The following is a 19,159-nucleotide window of genomic DNA, read 5'->3' on the forward strand; positions in this document are numbered from 1 at the left end:
AATTTTTCTTGACACCATACTTCTATATCTGCATTGCTTGCTGTTTGGGGGTTTAAGCTGGGTTTCTGGATAAGCACTTTGTGACATCTGCTGATGTAAAAAGGGCGTTATAAATACATTTTATTGTAAAATTCAATCAACGCAATCATCGCAATAAACACTATTTATGTTCACTATAACCCCAATATTGTCAACATACCAGCCTGAACATAGTATTTTTAAATTAGTGGTCTGTATATAATGTTTTTTTTTAAACCACGTGTGTATATATACACATACACACACATAAATTCCTTCTTAAATGTTGGTTATAAGCACCAATCTTTTGAAAGAGTTATCCACCTCGCAATGTTTTGAAATACAGGCTTTTATTTTGAAGGTTTCTCATTACCATAGAAAAGTGACGTCATTAGTGCTGCTGGCAGAATAGTAGTCCAGGCGACGTACGTAGAGAATAAAAGATTGAACACCATGCCTTTTGACTTTACTCTTGATTCTTAGCAAAGGTGGGTGACTTTACTGGCTGGACAAATGGGTCAAATTCGATCAACTGCGATTCGTCCCAGAGAAACGCCAAACTGTTGAGGACTAATTTCTTCAGTACTCGAGAAGATTTGACACAACAGCGATTTTCGCTCATGCATGAGTATTTTGATGGAAGATTCCATATAATTTCTTATTCGACTAAAACAGGCCAGACGAACAAAAACAGTATAAGCTTTCCATTTCTATATGAGGAACATTTCAGTTTTGTGAAATGCCAGTAACCTAGGCAAAACCGGTTGATGTACTGCCCGGTACGAGGATAGAACTGTCGTCGTTTACCTTTACGAAAAATAAGGGGAAAAAGGCCACCAAGTTGAAAAATTAAGGTGTCAATCTCAAGAACGAGACTGAAGAATGGCAGCCAGTTTGTCAGCGGAGGAAGAACAGGTAATTTTGAAAACTATGCAAAATATTTGATCATCTATACCGCGGTAAGAAATCCTATTGTTGTGTGTCAAGTAAGTTGCATTCCAGGTAGCCTACCATAGCCAGAATCCGACTTTCGTTCATTTTTTCTCAGTAGTCTGAATGGTGTGGTACAATATGCTAGCCCAATAATTTACTGTTAATACGAGCCTACCGTTACTGTAGCAGGCCATTGGATTCCATGAAAATACGACGCCACGCATTGGCGTGAGTAACCGGAAGTGTTGTCGAATCCAACGGTTTGTTTTAGCATTAGCTAGCCTAGAATGCATTGCTGAAGATAATTTGAAGTTTTAATTAAAATCTAGCAGTATTTAATTGTTCTCAAGGTATAATTAGGAGTACAGCGCCCTCTCCCATCCCTGGATTCAGGTACGTTTAACGAGCCATCACCCGCCGACTCCGCGGTGTCCTGATCACGGCACCCTGCAGTTCATACCTTAAAGGGAAAATGTAATTACAACGACCTTAATGTCTGACTCTGTAGGCTACCTACACCACTGCAAGTTATGCTCTTAAATGGTTAAATTGTTGCGACGCAGGCATCCCAATTACAAACATTGTATACATTTATGGCACAGGCCTTTACATTGTCGCATACGTTGGCGATGCTTCTAACAGGGAAATTCAAAATATTACAATGGATTGTTTATGATGTATTATAGCTAGTGAAAAACACAATTGAAACTTGATTTCCGCGAATGTAGACAGTCTATCAAATGCATTACAAACGAACAGTATAAGGGGCGGCAGGTAGCCTAGTGGTTAGAGTATTGGTCCAGTAACCGTAATGTTGCTAGTTCGAATCCCCGAGCTGAAAAGGTAAAAATCTTCGTTCTGCCCCTGAACAAGGCAGTTAGCCTACGAACAGTGGGTTGTCATTGTAAATAAGGATTTGTTCTTAAATGACTTGCCTAGTTACATTAAATAAGGGCAAGAATCTAAAAAGCAATGATTTGTGCGCACAAATGCATTGATGCACTTAGCCCACACATCCCATGCCACACAACAACAATATGGCTAGTACAGGTCAAAAAAACAGGGAACTGATTATGTAATGATAGGCTATCTATTGCTAGAGTGGTATTGTCCATATGATTAACATTTATCCACAGCATAAAAAGGAGCTGGTATGCTATAAAGGTATGGTATGCTATCCCTTTTTCCAGCCTGTTGCTAATGATGCCTTTTACACTTTCCAGGCCCTAATCCCATTTCCCATTCCCTGTGGCTCATCTGGCCGGCAGGCAGTAAGTCTTATCTGGGGACTTCATTTCCTCTGCGGGCCCAGCCATGGTGGAGGGCTGAACGCCTGTAGGCTGGGTTATTAGAACCTCGGTCTGGTTGTGTCCGGTTGTAACAGGAGGCCTCTGGGGGCCTGCTAGTATGGTGGAACTTCACTTATAGGCAGCTGTTAAAAACATTTCCACTGGAGTGATGCTGCTGTTGTGGGGATACTTTGTGTGTGTATGTTGGGGGAGGGGGCAGTCAGTCAGTCGGCTCCCAGGAAGCTTAACAGGAAGAAAGAGCGAGTGGGGGATAGAAAGAATGACGCACGAGACTTCCTGTTAGGATCGACTTGTGCCAAATGGGACTGAACGGAATAGGATGGCACTCTCCACATATGGCTAATGTCGAAGTGCCTCAGCAATAATCATGTTGCATATGAATCACCTTTAACATTTCTAAATTTAACAGCTCGTACATTTGGCAAGACTAAGTCCTGGCTGCTTTCTTTTAGATTATGGCCTGTATATCCTAGTAGTGATGCACGGTACACCAACATTTCAGTAGTTCTTCAAAACGGTTTCTCGTGGCGTCTACTGATTTGAGAGGATCAAGTCGATCAGCACAGCTGATCCTTTTATAGTGCGAGTACACCGTTCATGCCTCCTCTTGCCTGCCTGTGCTACTTACTCATTGCTAGCTGTAGCCTGCCATGAGGAACCACTGATCTCACTGGGAGTCTGTACTGCATCGCCACTTATGCTGCACAGAAGTTAACACACTTGAATAATGCAACATGGCATGTAGAAATGTTGAAACTGTTCATTTCTGACTGTTCCCAAAACGATGTCGAGTACAGGTTAGAACACTGCATACAATGGGAAGCAGATACCGATAGCTTTCCTTGCTAGCTTTCAGCTGAAGCCAACATCAATTCACTACTCTTGTACCTTGTTTGTGTATGGAAAGATGTTTTTAAAGGGGAAGTTCACCCAAAAACACATCTGGGACATAACACCTGCCTGGCTGTTTGTCAGTACCCTAGACAGTTTTTAGGTCCGTTGTTTGAGTTTTTAGATTCGTGGTTTTATATAAAAATGCTGAATTTTCTAAATGACCAAAAATGCATGTATGCCATTTTTTTTGTCACATGCTTTGTAAACAACAGGTGGAGAGTGAAATGCTTACTTACAGGCAATGTTCCCTCTAAGCTTTGCGTGTGCAGTAGCCCCAAGACTGACATGCTGAAATTTAAGCCCACTGAGAGAAGCAACAGATTGTACTTCAATCAACTTTCCTAGAACAGTGGTCACCAACCTGTTGCTCACGATCAACTGGTTGATCTCCAATGCATTCCTAGTTGATCGGCAAACATTTCTGTAAAAAATAATAATGGAACAATGACGCTTTGAGTTCCTATTTTTTTAAAAAAAATTCTCTCTGGCTTTTGCGGAAGGCGCACCCGATTCAGCTGCCTTGCACTCCAGGAACGCAAACTGTTGCCATTTTGAACCATTTAATGTGTCTGACGGTACAAAGGTACAAAATCTGTCGTTCTGCCCCTGAACAGGCAGTTAACCCACTGTTCCTAGGCCGTCATTGAAAATAAGAATTTGTTCTTAACTGACTTGCCTAGTAATGAGTAGGAAAGTGTAACTACAGTGCATTCGGAAAGTATTCAGACACCTTTTTCTACAACTTTAATATCACATTTACATAAGTATTCAGACCCTTTACTCGGTGCTTTGATGAAGCCCCTTTTGGCAGCGTTCACATCCTCGAGTCTTCTTGGGTACGACGCTACAAGCTTGGCATGCCTGTATTTGGAGTTTTTCCCCATTCTTCTCTGCAGACCCTCTCAAGCTCTCAGGTTGGATGGGGAGTGTCACTGCGACGCTATTTACAGGTCTCTCCAGAGACATCTGATTGGGCTCTGGCTGGGTCACTCAAGGACATTGAGACTTTTCCCGAAACCACGCCTGCGCTGTCTTGGCTGTGTGCTTAGGGTTGTTTTCCTTTTGGAAAGCTGATATGAGCAAGACCTTTTTAAACAGGTGAACATTCCTCAAGGCTGTGGGGCTAGACTGATTACCAGGACGTGTACTCAAAGCATGCACGGACCAACTGGCAAGTGTCGACCGATTTATGATTTTTCAATGGAGATGGCGATTAATTGGAGGACCAAAAAAAGCCGATACCGATTAATCTGCATTATTTTTTTAGATGTATATTAATGATAATTACAACAATACTGAATAATTTTATCTTAATATAGTACATCAATAAAATCCATTTAGCCTCAAATAAATAATGAAACATTTTCAATTTGGTTTAAATAATGCAAAAACAAATGGTGGAGAAAGTAAAAGTGCAATATGTGCCATGTAAAAAAGCCAACGTTTAAGTTCCTTGCTCAGAACATGAGAACATATGGTGGTGGTTCCTTTTAACATGAGTCTTCAATATTCCCAGGTAAGAAGTTTTAGGTTGTAGTTATTATAGGACTATTTCTCTCTACACCATTTGTATTTCATATACCTTTGACTATTGGATGTTCTAATAGGTACTTTAGTATTGCCAGCGTAATCTCGGGAGTTGATAGGCTTGAAGTCATAAACAGCGCAATGCTTGAAGCACAGCGAAGAGCTGCTGGCAAATGCAGGAAAGTGCTGTTTGAATGAATGCTTACGAGCCTGCTGCTGCCTACCACCGCTCAGACTGCTCTATCAAATCATAGACCTAATTATAATATAATAACACCAAAATACGAGCCGTAGGTTATTTCATATGGTCAAATCCGGAAACTATCATTTCGAAAACAAAACGTTTATTCTTTCAGTGAAATACAGAACCGTTCCATATTATATCTAAAGGGTGTTATCCCTAAGTCTAAATATTGCTGTTACATTGCACAACCATCAATGTTATGTCATAATTATGTACAATTCTGGCAAATTAATTATGGTCTTTATTAGGAAGAAATAGTCTTCACACAGTTCGCAACTAGCCAGGCGGCCTAAACGGCTCCATATACCCTGACTCTGCTTGCACAGAACGCAAGAGAGGTGACACAATTTCTCTCGTTAAAAGAAATTCATGTTAGCAGGCAATATTAACTAAATATGCAGGTTTAAAAATATACACTTGTGTATTGATCTTAAGAGAGGCATTGATGGTTACGTACACATTGGTGCAACGACAGTGCTTTTTTTCACGAATGTGCTTGTTAATAGATCACCCATTTGGCAAAGAAGGCTGTTATTTGATGATAAATTAACAGGCACCGCATCGATTTATATGCAACGCAGGACAAGAGAAACTAGTAATATCATCAACCATGTGTAGTTAACTAGTGATCATGTTGAGATTGTTTATTTATAAGATAAGTTTATGCTAGCTAGCACCTTACCTTGGCTCCTTGCTGTACTCTCATAACCGGTAGTCAGCCTGTCTCCCCGTGGAGTGCAATGTATCGGCCATAATCGGTGTCCAAAAATGCTGATTACCGATTTGTTATATGAACTTGAAATCGGCCATGCCGAATAATCGGTCGACCTCTTGTCTTCACTGACATTTTCACCCTCTCCCTGACCGAGTCTGTAATACCTACATGTTTCAATCAGACCACCATAGTCCCTGTGCCCAAGAAAGGGAATTACTACTGCCCTGTAGCAGTATAGATGTGAGTGCTACGGGGTGATAGTCCCTGTGCCCATGAACAACAAGGGAATTTATGGTGGTCTGCTTTAAACATGAAGATATTACAGACTGGGTCAGGGAGCGGTTGAAAGTGTCAGTGAAGACACTTGCTAGCTGGTCAGCGCATGCTCTGAATGCGTATCCTGGTAAACCATCTCGCCCCGCGGCCTTGTGAATGTTTACCTGTTTAAAAGGTCTTTCTCATATTGGCTACAGAGTGTGAGATCAGTTGTCTGGAACAGCTGATGCTCTCATGCATGGTTCAGTGTTGCTTGCCTTTGAAGCAAGCAGAGAAGGCATTTAGCTCATCTTGCAGATTCGCGTCACTTGGCAGCCTGTGGCTGGGTTTCCCTTTGTAATCTGTGATAGTTTGCAAGCCCTGCCACATCCGATGAGTCTAAGCCAGCATAATCAGATTAGATTTTACATGCTGACCAGACCGGACACGTCAGTTTGAAATCCATGTTCACACTGCTCGCGCGCGCCAACGAGCGTCTGCGATGCCAAGGGGTGAAATAGAAGTAATTCCTATTTCTGACGCAGATCGCACTGCAAGTCCTGCCTCTCCCATCTCCTCATTGGTTTATAGAAGCAGGTACCCACGTGCCATATCCTCATTGGTTATACCCACGTGGGTGATTGAAAGATGAAATGTTTTGCCGGTCGTCGTAGTAATAATATGAAAGTGTAGATGCCAATCACCATATAAGTTCAAAGAAAGCCTGGAAGGAGGAGAGATGAATCGAAACGATTCAGTTGTCTGTTTTATGTGTGGATTAGTTGTCGGAGTAGAGGACCTTGTGCATTTCAGGTAAAATAACAACTCAATGTTTATCCCAGGACAAATTAGCTAGCAATAGCAAGCTAGCTAAATAGGACAAATTAGCCAGCAAGTGCAAGCAAACAAGCTAAATTGCCATACATGTTTAATGTTTTTTTTTGACCTGTCCGCAAATGTCATTCGTTCAGTTGTTGTTTTGATATTTGAACCTGTGTTGTGATCGTGTTTGGTGTAGGGGGACAAAATAAATGTGTGAACGATGGCGCACGCCCGCTGCCGGTTTGGGTTCCGTGTTAGTCCTGTATTGACACTTTGCCTGTTGATTGCTCATCGGCGGTCGTAACGGTATTTTTATAGGTGTCCCGCTCCTTGAAGGTGTAAACTCAGTGCGGATGTTGCTTATAATCCATGGCTTCTGTTTGGGATGTACAGTCACTGTGGGGATGTCGTCGATGCACTTATTCATGAAGCTGGTGACACCTCAATGTTATCAGATGAATCCCGGAGCATATTCCAGTCCTGTAGCTTAGCATCCGACACTTCGACATTGAGCATGTGACTGGTACTTCTTGTAAGCAGGATTCAAGCGGATAAAGTTACCGTCAGCTTTGCCGAAGGGAGGGCAAGGGACAGCCTTTCATGTATTTCGTGTGGAGTAAGGGTGAGCTAGTCTGTTTCCTCTAGTTGCACAGGTGACATGCTGGTAAAACAGATTTTAGTTTCTTTGTTAAAATCACTGGCCACGAGAACTGCTGGATCTACATTTTGTCTGCTTACGGCCCTATACAGCATTGGTTTGTGGTGGTAAGTGGAGAACTATGAAAAAATAACTCTCTTCATAAATAATAGGTATTCTAACTCGGGTGAGCAAAAACTCAAAACTTGCGCACCAGCTGTTAACAAAGAGATTCCGAAACTTCTACAAACATGGAGCATTGGTACATTGTGGGAGGCAACCCATCTGTCTAGAGACTAATCGGACGATGTTGGCCTTTTACGGATAGCGGACGATTATTGGGTGAAATTATGATAGTCAAATTGATTTAATATCTCTTGTTTATCTGAACACGTGGCCATTCTCATGCTGCTAATGCTGTCATTATTGTCACAATGTAAGAAATCAACATTTTGAAGCATATATATATATATATATATAATAAATAAATAAATCATGTTTTTTTTTGGGACTACTGCTCTTATGGATGGCAATTTTCATGCTGTAAAACAGTAGTGGTACATCTTCTGATCTATCAGACGGTTTTGTTCCCCCGCCCCAAAAAAAACAATCGGACCCAGAACTTATCGGTCAGGCTCTAATATGAACTCAGTCACTGGTGGTTCGTATAGCTTTCAGACTTGTGAAATGGCCAGTCTCTCATGTCTACTCGCTTGATATTGATCTCCTCTGGCCCTTGTTACAGCATATAGCCAGTCCCCCCTCTCCATGTGAACCAAGGAACTCACTGAATATGATCCTAACTACTACTGTCAGGTACAGTCAAGTTTCTGCGCTTTCATTTGTCTATCTTAGCCTTTTAAGGAGACGCAACAGACTGGGCAGAGTGTGTGACCTGTTCCTAGAGCAAGCAGTCATTTTTGCTTTTCTGCAGATGGAGCGAGATCTGTAAGAAAATGACTCTGTGAGGATGGACACTTTTTGCTTTTATTGCAACATGTGTAACCCAGCAGAACCACCATTTGAGGAACAACATACTGAATCCTCTACAATGTGCAAATATTTGCGTCTATCCTCTTGATTCACAGAATTTGCCTGCGCCAAAACATTTTTCTTCGAAGTAGAACATTTTGGGTTGTTGACACACAGGGTCCATAGAATACTTTTTTTTAGGAATCCATTCATGCACTTAGTTCACCTGAATTAGAGAAGGTAACTATCTTGACGTAACAGGTCAGTAATGGGTCCAACTCTTGGTGCATGTTCAAGTGAACTGTGAAGGTTAAAAGTTTTGGTGAACCAGAAAGTTATTCTAGAGGTAGGTTACATTTGAATAGTTTATCCATGCACAAACACCTGTTTTTAGTCCCTTAATAACATTGTAATTTAATGGGCCTATGGGTGAGTCTGAGAGCATATTCGGTGTCCTTGAGTATCTCAATTTGTAGTGGTCCTTTATTGAATCCTGGTTGTTGGGCTCTTTTGGATCATGATAATAGCATCCCTTCATCTTCTCTGGGAGTCCAGGGTTCCTGGTGGTATTGAGTCGAGCCAGACTGGTATTATTGGCCCATTTGTTGTCTTTTACTCGACTATCTATCTATCTATTACTTTTTTTTTTAATATCGTATCAGTTGTTATACAATTGATATTTATCTATGAAGAAAAAAAAAGAAAGATCATAATATTTAGAGCACTTTAAAATGTACTGATAATCTGATTTAGATATTGAGGCCCACCTCCTTTAAACACCACCTGTAACCAGAGGAAATGCTTTTTCCGTGAGATTTCTAAAAGAGCCGGGCCAATATCGTGACATTCTTGGATTTACCAGTTAAAATAATCGACTGATACACAGAAACAAAGATGAGAATGAAAGAACTACACGGTGAAAACACAATACAGCAACACGGTGCAATTTCTTTTTTCAACAATTAAGTTGGCTTTCTCCTCAGCTTTTAGCTGTTTTAATAGTGCAGGAGCCCCTGACACTCACCAGTTTGTCTTTGAAAGCCTGGGCTTTGCAAGAGAAGGACGGTGGCATCCTGTCCTTTTTAGCTCTGCTCATCAGTAGCTTTTTGTATTCTTGAAGAGCCTGACTTGACTACCCCCTCTCACTGGCTGGAGAAGTGGAACTCTTGCTTTGAGCTTTCATTTCCCCCCTCGGGCTTCTGTGACAGCTTGCTGGTGCTGCCTGGCTGGGCTCGTCAAAGAGAATGTCCGGAAGCCTTTAGGGAGGACATGGATGGACCTAGAGGGCGTGCACAGTTAGATTGGTCTCTTTTCTAGTTGAAACATGATATAATGGGGGTCTCTAGTGCCTTTTCACACTACTGTAGGTTTTACAAATAAACAAAATCAGTAGTATCTTCATTAGAATTTGCAGCTACTCTTCCTTGGGTCCTCAAAAAACAAACCATTGCAAGTAACAAAACACTGATAGTCCCACAAAGGTAAAATACAACAATATACAAACAATACATCATAGAAAATACAGAACAGAATGAATATATAGTGTTATGAAACCCTTTTTGTCCAAATGTGTTTCTTTTGAATATTTTAGTGAATGGATAATGGGGAAGTTTAAAGCTTTGAATTAGCTCCTTCAGGCCTGGTGTTTAGAGGGAAAGATGGCATGATATGAGGGGCCGGAAGTTAATGGTCCACCTTGACGATTGCCCTGTCAGCTCCAATAGCACATAGCTAATGTTATTTTTCATAGCATTCTTCTATAAAACATTTATGCACATCACTTTTTCTCTTTTAAAAACATTGTTGGTTCAAATCTCTACTCAACCTTGTAGTTCATAAATAACGCTTAGATAACTGAGCAGAGTGCTGAAATGGAATTGTTCACAGTTATGTGATTGGTAAATCAACAAGGGAGGGGAGGGAGGGGGGGGGGGGGACAGTCCCAGGCAGTGTTCATGTATCTAAAGTACATTTTGCTTAACCATCTTAGTGGCCAAGGCGTCTGTGTTTGGTGTGCGCACATGGGTGTGCGTGAAATCTACATCCACAGGGCTCTACAGTGCAACCATTTTACTTGCATATAGCCTGAATGTTTTGCTGTGTGACCTGGAATTTTGCGCCTAGACAAATTTGATAGATTCCAGCTTTATTACCCCATATTTCTTTGTGTGCTTACACTTTTCAATTTAGGCGCACACATTCTCCTTGTTTAAAATGTTTTTTAAAGTTGGCCCCTGTTGGTTCGACCTGGGTGTGGGGTGCTCCCTACCTGGCCATGGACCCCTAGTACCCCCCTGAAACCATTTAGAGCCATATTAAAAATACGCTCCTGGTAACCCGTTCAATTGCCAGGTGCACGACTGTCCATTTGCAATGTCTTACAATGGGCATTTACCAACACGAATTGGACATGCTCTAACGTACTGTAGAAATGCTCAATTGACTGGCTCGTTGAACTCGGGATGGCCGAGCAGTGATAGTGGTTCCTGTCCATCGCTCGTCTCCATCGCTCGTGTTGATTTCAGCCTGTCCATTTGGTGATGGTAAATACATTGGAAATGTACACTGTCCATTTGCAATATAAAATGTACAATGCCAATATATTATACTGTCATCAAGTCAGTCAATAAGATATCATATTGACACCAAACTCACTTTGTCCAACTCTTTTAATAGCCAGGATTCACATATTTCAGAGCTGGCCCACAATTCATAGTGCCTTCTGTTGAAACCATAAACCTTCAAAAACATGGTTATATTCGTGCTGCGAGTCCTGTTCTGACATTGTGTAGACCTAGCTGAGGCGACCATGAGTTTCGGCTCGATTAAGGTTGTTCAGCAACGACCTTAATTAGTGCTGAAAATTCGCTTTTTCCGGGCGTTGCTACAGGGTCCATGAAAGTTATCGGACAAACTTAAGGCTCTGGTTTCAATGCACCTAGTCTTGTGATTTTGGGACATTTTTAAATGTTGTCATTTTCACAACATTCAAAATTAATTGAAGTTATTGCAAATGGACAAGGCTTTTTCTCAGCCTGAGAACCTAGAGCCACAACTCACCGACTTAAGCTCTAGAATCAAATCAAATGTATTTAAATAGCCCTTCTTACATCAGCTGATAACTCAGTGCTGTATAGAAACCCAGCCTAAAACCCCAAACAGCAAGCAATGCAGGTGTAGAAGCACGGTGGCTAGGAAACTCCCAGCATGGTCAAATAATAATCACAGTAGTTGTCGAGGGTGCAACAAGTCAGCACCTCAGGTGTAAATGTCAGTTGGCTTTTCATAGCCGATCATTAGGAGTATCTATACCGCTCCTGCTGTCTCTAGAGAGTTGAAAACAACAGGTCTGGGACAGGTAGCATGTCCGGTGAACAGGTCGGGGTTCCTTAGCCGCAGGCAGAACAGTTGAAACTGGAGCAGCAGCACGGCCAGGTGGACTGGGGACAGCAAGGAGTCATCATGCCAGGTGGTCCTAGGGCTCAGATCCTCAGAGAGAGAAAGAGAATTAGAGAGCATACCTACATTCACATATTCACACAGGACACCAGATAAGACAGGAGAAGTACTCCAGATATAACAAACTGACCCTAGCCCCCTGACACATAAACTACTGCAGCATAAATACTGGAGGCTGAGACGGGAGGGGTCAGGAGACACTGTGGCCCCATCTGATGACACCCCCAGACAGGGCCAAACAGGAAGGATATAACCCCACCCACTTTGCCAAAGCACAGCCCCCACACCACTAGAGGGATATCTTCAACCACCAACTTACCATCCTGAGACAAGGCCGACTATAGCCCACAAAGATCTCCGCCACGGCACAACCCAAGGGGGGGCGCCAACCCGGACAGGAAGATCAAGTCAGTGACGCACCCCCCCTAGGGACGGCATGAAAGAGCACCAGTAAGCCAGTGACTCAGCCCCTGTAATAGGGTTAGAGGCAGAGAATCCCAGTGGAGAGTGGGGAACCGGCCAGGCAGAGACAGCAAGGGCGGTTTGTTGCTTCAGAGCCTTTCCGTTCACCTTCACACTCCTGGGCCAGACTACACTCAATCAAATGACCCCCTGAGTCTTCAGTAAAGACTTAAAGATTGAGACCGAGTCTGCGTCTTTCACATGGGTAGGCAGACCATTCCATAAAAATGGAGCTCTATAGGAGAAAGCCCTGCCTCCAGCTGTTTGCTTAGAAATTCTAGGGACAATTAGGAGGCCTGCGTCTTGTGACCGTAGCGTACGTGTAGGTATGTACGGCAGGACCAAATCGCAAAGATGGGTAGGAGCAAGCCCATGTAATGCTTTGTAGGTTAGCAGTAAAACCTTGTAATCAGCCCTTGCGTTAACAGGAAGCCAGTGTAGGGAGGCTAGCACTGGAGTAATATGATCACGTTTTTTGATTCTAGTCAGGATTCTAGCAGCCGGGTTTAGCACTAACTTAAGTTTATTTAGTGCTTTATCCGGGTAGCCGGAAAGTAGAGCATTGCAGTAGTCTAACCTAGAAGTGACAAAAGAATAGATGAATTTTTCTGCATCATTTTTGGACAAAGTTTCTGACTTTTGCAATGTTACATAGATGGAAAAAAGCTGTCCTTGAAACAGTCTTGATATGTTCGTCAAAAGAGAGATCAGGGTCCAGAGTAACGCTGAGGTCCTTCACAGTTTTATCTGAGACAACTGTACAACCAAGATTAATTGAAACAGAAGATCTCTGTTCCGACAGATAAGATCTAAACCAGGCCAGAACTTGTCCGTGTAGACCAATTTGGGTTTCCAATCTCTCCAAAAGAATGTGGTGATCGACGGTATCAAAAGCAGCACTAAGGTCTAGGAGCACGAGGACGGATGCAGTGCCTCGGTCTGACTCCATTTAAAGGTAATTTACCAAGGCAATGGCTACTGTAATGGCATTGAATAGAAAACTACAACAACAAAAAATCCTACTTCCTGAATGGATTTTTCTCAGGTTTTCGCCTGCCAAATCAGTTCTGTTATACTCACAGACATTATTTTAACAGTTTTGAAACTTTAGTGTTTTCTATCCAAATCTACTAATTCTATTCATATCTTCTGGTCCTGAGTAGAAGGCAGTTTAATTTGGGCATGCTTTTCATCCAAAATTCCAAATGCTGCCCCCTACCCTAGAGAAGTTAAGGGTTAATTCCACACTTATCGGGAGGACCTTAGCAACATTCCTGTGGTTGCATTGTGCTTCTAACCTTAACGGTTCTGTTGCTGTCACCCAAAAGCACCTCAAATTTAGGTCAGGCTTCATTCCGGGCCTACTTTTGCACGGCCGCTGCAGTCAAACTAAGCGAGCTACATTCAAGTGGGGCATCAGGCCATCAGTCAGTAAGATATCATTCTGACACCAAACTGATACATACTGACACCAAACCCACTTTGTCCAACTCGTTTAGAAGCCAACTATCACATTTCAGAGCCGTCCCAAAATTCACAGCGCCTTCTGTTAAAACCATAAAAAAACTTAGAACGTAACTACGTGTTATCTGCAGGTCCAGTTCTGACATTATGTGTAGGCCTAGCGACTCCGGAGTTCGGAGATCGAGCAGCGACCTTAATTAGTGCTGAAAATGCACTTTTTCCGGGTGTTGTAACAGGATCCCTGAAATAGCTATCGGACAAACTTTAGGGTCCGTCTCTGGGTCGAGGCGGTTTCAATGCACCTGGTCTTGTGATTTCTGGGACTTTTCTAAGTGTTGTCATTTTCGCACCGTTCAAAATGCATTGAGTTATTGCAAATGGACTAAGGTGTTCCTCGGCCTGAGAATCTTTTTAGAGCCACACAACTCACCGTGCACTACCGACTGAAGCTCCAGAACAGGTTTATAAAATGTCACATCTCTAGGTCTGACGGTTCTTTGATAGTTTGAACACCGGTAACTATTGCAGGCTCTGTGTATGTAAACCCCACACTGTGTCACTCCACATTGACTGTGTGTATAGAAAATCACGTAGCGCGTCGAAACCTGCCTTAACAGATTCGCCTTAACACGCCGCAACTGGATCTAACTTTTTTGATGAAGAAAAAAACACATTTGCTTAACCATCACCAAACGGACGTTGTACGATTTCTAGTAAATTACGATAGATAAATGGATGTTTATATTTTTCCTTACACCGTAGCTTTATGTACTTAGACTTGAAGCGGTCAAATTAGTGCTGTATTACCGTTTTCAACCTTTAATCCCAGAAAATGGGCATTCATTCAAAGAGCGTTGAGGCCTCGACGCCATCTTATTTCTGGGCTAAAAGTACATTGGGCCAAACCTGTGCTCACGAGTTTCGTGTTCGAAGTCTTTTCCATTTTACGAGAAACGGCCATGTACGTTTAATGGTTTGACCATTTGCAATAAGCAGCTAGTCGCCATCTGGTGGAATTTTCCTGTACAGCAGAAAAATGTCAAAGAATTTAAACATCGGTCTCTCTGACATTTTAGTTTGACTTCCTGGAAAACCGTGCCCTGGGGGACGACTTGAGGCCGTCGGCCTATTTTAATAACACCCGCGGACATCTAGTAAGGGACCGTACATTTGCAATGCCACTCGCGTCCCTTGTGTTGGTAGGTTTGATAGTCAGACCTTATGGAATCCAGTTGTTCTGATTTAGATTAATACACCACTGTTGGAAGTACAGAAATGTGGAAGCAAAAAGTGCTACTGAACCTATATTTTGAATTTTTTTAAATTATGCTATTTATTTTCACACACAGTTAAGTCCCCACCCCCACCAAACACCCCTTCCTAAGTAAACCTATGGTGGCACTTTAAAGAGGAGGAAGGGCTCATGGTAATGGCTGTAACGGAATAAATGGAATGGTTTCCATGTTTTATACCATTACCTTTACGCCATTCCAGACATTATTATGAGCTGTCCTACCCTCTGTAGCCTCCTGTGAGATCGCATTTCATGTCATAGAAAGGTCATACATGTACCACTTCCTCATAGGATGTATCATGTTAAACTTGAGTTTCACTTATTCTAGTCTTTCATTTCTCCCTGGAGTGAGTACATTGTGTGTGACCATCTCTCTCTGTGTGTATTTTTAGGCTACAAAGGAGTTTCTGGAGGAAATCAACAAGTGGACCACTCAGCATGGAGTGTCCCCCCTGTCCTGGGAAGTGGCCGTCAAGTTCCTCATGGCGCGCAAGTTCGACGTGCTCCGGGCCATCGAGCTCTTCCACAGCTACAGGGTGGGTGTGTGTGTGGGTGGGGCGTGCCAGTGGTTGCTGAACTAAACTTTTTAGAAAGATTTATTTTAATTAAAATGTGTTTTTTTCTCCTACATTTGAGGGGGAACATCCCCCTCTTCCTCTCTGGAAGAACCTCCTCTGGTCACATGCAGGTGTATGTTTCCGGTCGTGTTTATGTGTACATGTTGGCGTGCACACATTTGGGCTTATATGTTTGATGGTGATGACAGTGTTATAACGTATTTTCTACAAGTTATTTAAAATTATAATTATTTTTTAAATGATTGAAGAATTTAAGAAACAAACTTTCAAACGGAAGGAAAACATTTTTTGACACTTATGTAGGTGTCATAACCAGCCATAAAATAATGCAATATGTTACAGCGGGTGTAAATATAGTGTCATGAAAAAGTGAAGTTGAGTGTTACAATATGCACTTTACTAGCAAAGTCTCCGGTAAGTGACGAAGTCCTTTCCATCTATGTAATGTATTACAGGTTATGGACAGGTGGATGACATGAGTTTGCCTCAACTCATGTGCTGAGCAGGTAGAGTTCAAGACCTACAGGCAGATGTGAGATGTAGGCCACTGAGGAAGCTTTGCATCGGTCAGTAGCCTACAGAGTAATTTGAGAAGAGTGCAATTGTTGAACCTATGTACATATTCTAAACCGTGTAACAGTTTTATGTAGAATAAACCATACTTTCCATAATACTGTAGAAGCAGTGTTCAGTTAAGAATAAATTCTCATTTACAATGACGGCCTAGGAACAGTGGGTTAACTGCCTTGTTCAGGGGCAGAACGACATATTTTTACCTTGTCAGCTCGATTCGATCTAGCAACTTTTCAGTTACTGAACCAACGCTCTAACCACTAGGCTACCTGCCACCCCAGTAATATAACAATGTGCAAATAAATGTTTGAAGAGCACACAGCACCCAAGGTAATGGGTTCATGGGTTTTGTGCCTCGGATTGGACACAGTCTACTGTGCGCAAATGTGTAGGTTAGACTATTGCGCAACGACCAATGCTATTTCTATTAATTTTATCAACTTACATAGCGTAATGGGCTTATTCACAATATGATCTGCTAATGAATAAAAAACACCATGTTAGACCTGAATTTTAAACAATACAAGGGGCTTGAATTAGCCTACTTGAATTTGGAGTAGGCTGCCTACCTTGACAATCAGACATCTCCTCAGTGTGGTGTTTGAAAAGTCTGGGTTATTGTTGGAGCCAATTTATAAGTTGTCCTGCTCTCCTACAATTATCTGTGATTTCATTTAAAAAAAATGTTTTTGTGAGTGAAGTGTCCACTCGTTTGTTTCCTGCCACTTCAGTTGAAGGGTGCTGTGGTAAATGTTGGCTTCAACTTGGGTTTCCAAACAAAGTCTTCCATTAAAAAAAAAGGGGGGGGGGGGGGGGGGGCCTGGTTTTTGTCACATTCTCTTTATAAAAACAGCGATGGTGTGACACATGGTGAGATTAATGCTTCAGCTGTTCATAGCTTTGTGTGCCTGCGTCGGCCACATAGGCTACAGAAAAATCTCCTTGCATCCCATCTATTTTAGTCAGACAATGTCCACATTATTCTCACATACAGTACTTTAGAATGTAATCATAATTTGAATATAAATGCTTAGTGGTAATGGCCTACTTTTTTTTCTTTTTTACGCTACATGGTTTTTTGGGGGAGGGGGATTCTGCTGTATATTAGGCCCTAATGTACCATTTTATAAAAATTATACAGTTGTATAACACTGAAGTCCTTCAATTAAGTGCTTGAGAAAGTCCTTGAATTTGACTTGCCAATGTCTGTATGAACCCTGCTTAAAGGATGTATAGTCCTAGGCCTATTTTGTATAGGTGGCGTTATGGGCTAATTTGCATATACAGTGCACTCAAAGTATGCGTACCGATTATTTTGTGCATCCCTAGTAGTAAAGCTATACAGTGCCTTTGGAAAGTACTCGGATCCCTTGACCTTTTTCAACATTTTGTTAGAGCCTTATTCTAAAATTGATTTAAACAATTTTTTAAATCCTCAGCAATCTACACACAATACCCCATAATGACAAAGTGAAAACGGGTTTAAAAAAAAAAAAATCCATGAGATATTTCTACAACTTGATTTGGATTCCACCTGTAGTAGATTCAATTGATTGGACATGATTTTGGAAAGGCACACACCTGTCTGAGGTTACACAGTTGACCATGCATATCAGAGCAAAAACCAAGCCACGAGGTCGACGAAATTGTCCGTGGAGCGCATAGACAGGATTGTGTCGAGGCACAGATCTGGAGAAGAGTATCATAAAATGTCTGCAGCATTGATGGTCCCCAAGAACAGTGGCCTCCATTCTTAAATGGAAGACGTTTGGAACAACCAATACTCTTCCTAGAGCTGTCTGCCCAGCCAAACTAAGCATTCGGGGTAGAAGGGCTTTGGTTAGGGAGGACTAGGAAACTAGTCAGGATTGAGGGAAGGATGAACGGAGCAAAGTACAGAGATCCTTGACAGAAACCTGCTCCAGAGCACTTAGAAATTTGGCAAAAGTGGGCATGTAAGTAATCCATACCCATCTCTCCAGTAAATCGTGACAAACTCTCAACTCGGTTTTGGATGAGACCTGACTTAATGACCAAAAATGATCCTATTTACAGTTTGTAGTAAATTTTGGACACTCATTTGTTTGACTCATATCGATGCCATATAGGTTAAAACCAGAGAAGTTGGTTCTAAGGGGCAGTTGACCTTTAATTAATCCTCCATTTGGACGGGGCTGTGTTTAGTCACTTTTGTGGCCAAATGGCTCTAACTGTTGAACACAAAATGGGACTTGTCCATTCCAATCCACCACAGAAAATGGAAAGTTCCCAAATGTCTTGTTCTCCTTCTAATTTCCTGAATAGCAGCAAGATGTGGCTAGATTTAGCTGCTTGCATTAAGTCACTTAATCAGAGGTTTCTTTTAGTGGTGGTTGATTAAAAAAAAATAATAATAATAATAATAACAATTAAGGACTGAATAATCTTGCCTCGTATGAATAAGTTTGTGTGAAAGGTGGTTGAAATGCCCATGTTTTACCTCTGCTTGAATGAAAGTGTTTGAGGTTGAGCTGTATTTGGCTTGTTGATGTGACACCCCTTTTTGTCTTTTTTTTTGTGGTCCATAAAGGCAAATAACTTCATTTGGTTCAAATGGTGACCTGGTGACCTGCCAAATAATGGAAACACTTGCGTAAATGAGGGAAACAAAGTATATATTGAAAGTCGGTGGTTCCACACAGGTGTGGTTCTACCTTTTATTTAACTAGGCAAGTCAGTTGAGAACAAATTCTAATTTTCAATGACGGCCTAGGAACAGTGGGTTAACTGCCTTGTTCAGGGGCAGAACGACAGATTTTTACCTTGTCAGCTCGGGGATTTGATTTTGCAACCTTTTCGGTTACAAGTCCAACACTCTAACCACTAGGATACCTGCCGCCCCAATTAACATCCCATCATGCTTAGGGTCATGTCTAAAAATGCTGGGCAGGCCATGTCTATGGCCCCATAGGATGACAATGCCCTCATCCACAGGGCACGAGTGGTCATTCAATGGTTTGATA

At 41.9% G+C, this 19,159-nt stretch overlaps 1 protein-coding gene across 2 annotated transcripts in view; it reads left to right on the top strand.

Moving 5' to 3' along the window:
- Positions 1 to 410: 410 nt before the first annotated feature.
- Positions 411 to 19,159, top strand: part of ptpn9a (protein tyrosine phosphatase non-receptor type 9a) — a 44,147-nt gene continuing 25,398 nt past the window's right edge. Inside the window, exons 1-2 of one of the 2 annotated variants that reach the window (XM_021564770.2) lie at positions 411 to 933; positions 15,399 to 15,542. In XM_021564770.2, the coding sequence (XP_021420445.2) occupies positions 901 to 933; positions 15,399 to 15,542 (177 nt within the window). In that variant the 5' untranslated portion in view covers positions 411 to 900. Of the gene's footprint in view, positions 934 to 1,215; positions 1,345 to 15,398; positions 15,543 to 19,159 lie in introns of those variants that run through there. The other variant, XM_021564780.2, reaches the window with a different exon arrangement.

The sequence above is a fragment of the Oncorhynchus mykiss genome, chromosome 2 (assembly GCF_013265735.2).
Source record: "Oncorhynchus mykiss isolate Arlee chromosome 2, USDA_OmykA_1.1, whole genome shotgun sequence".
Classification (NCBI taxonomy): domain Eukaryota; kingdom Metazoa; phylum Chordata; class Actinopteri; order Salmoniformes; family Salmonidae; genus Oncorhynchus; species Oncorhynchus mykiss.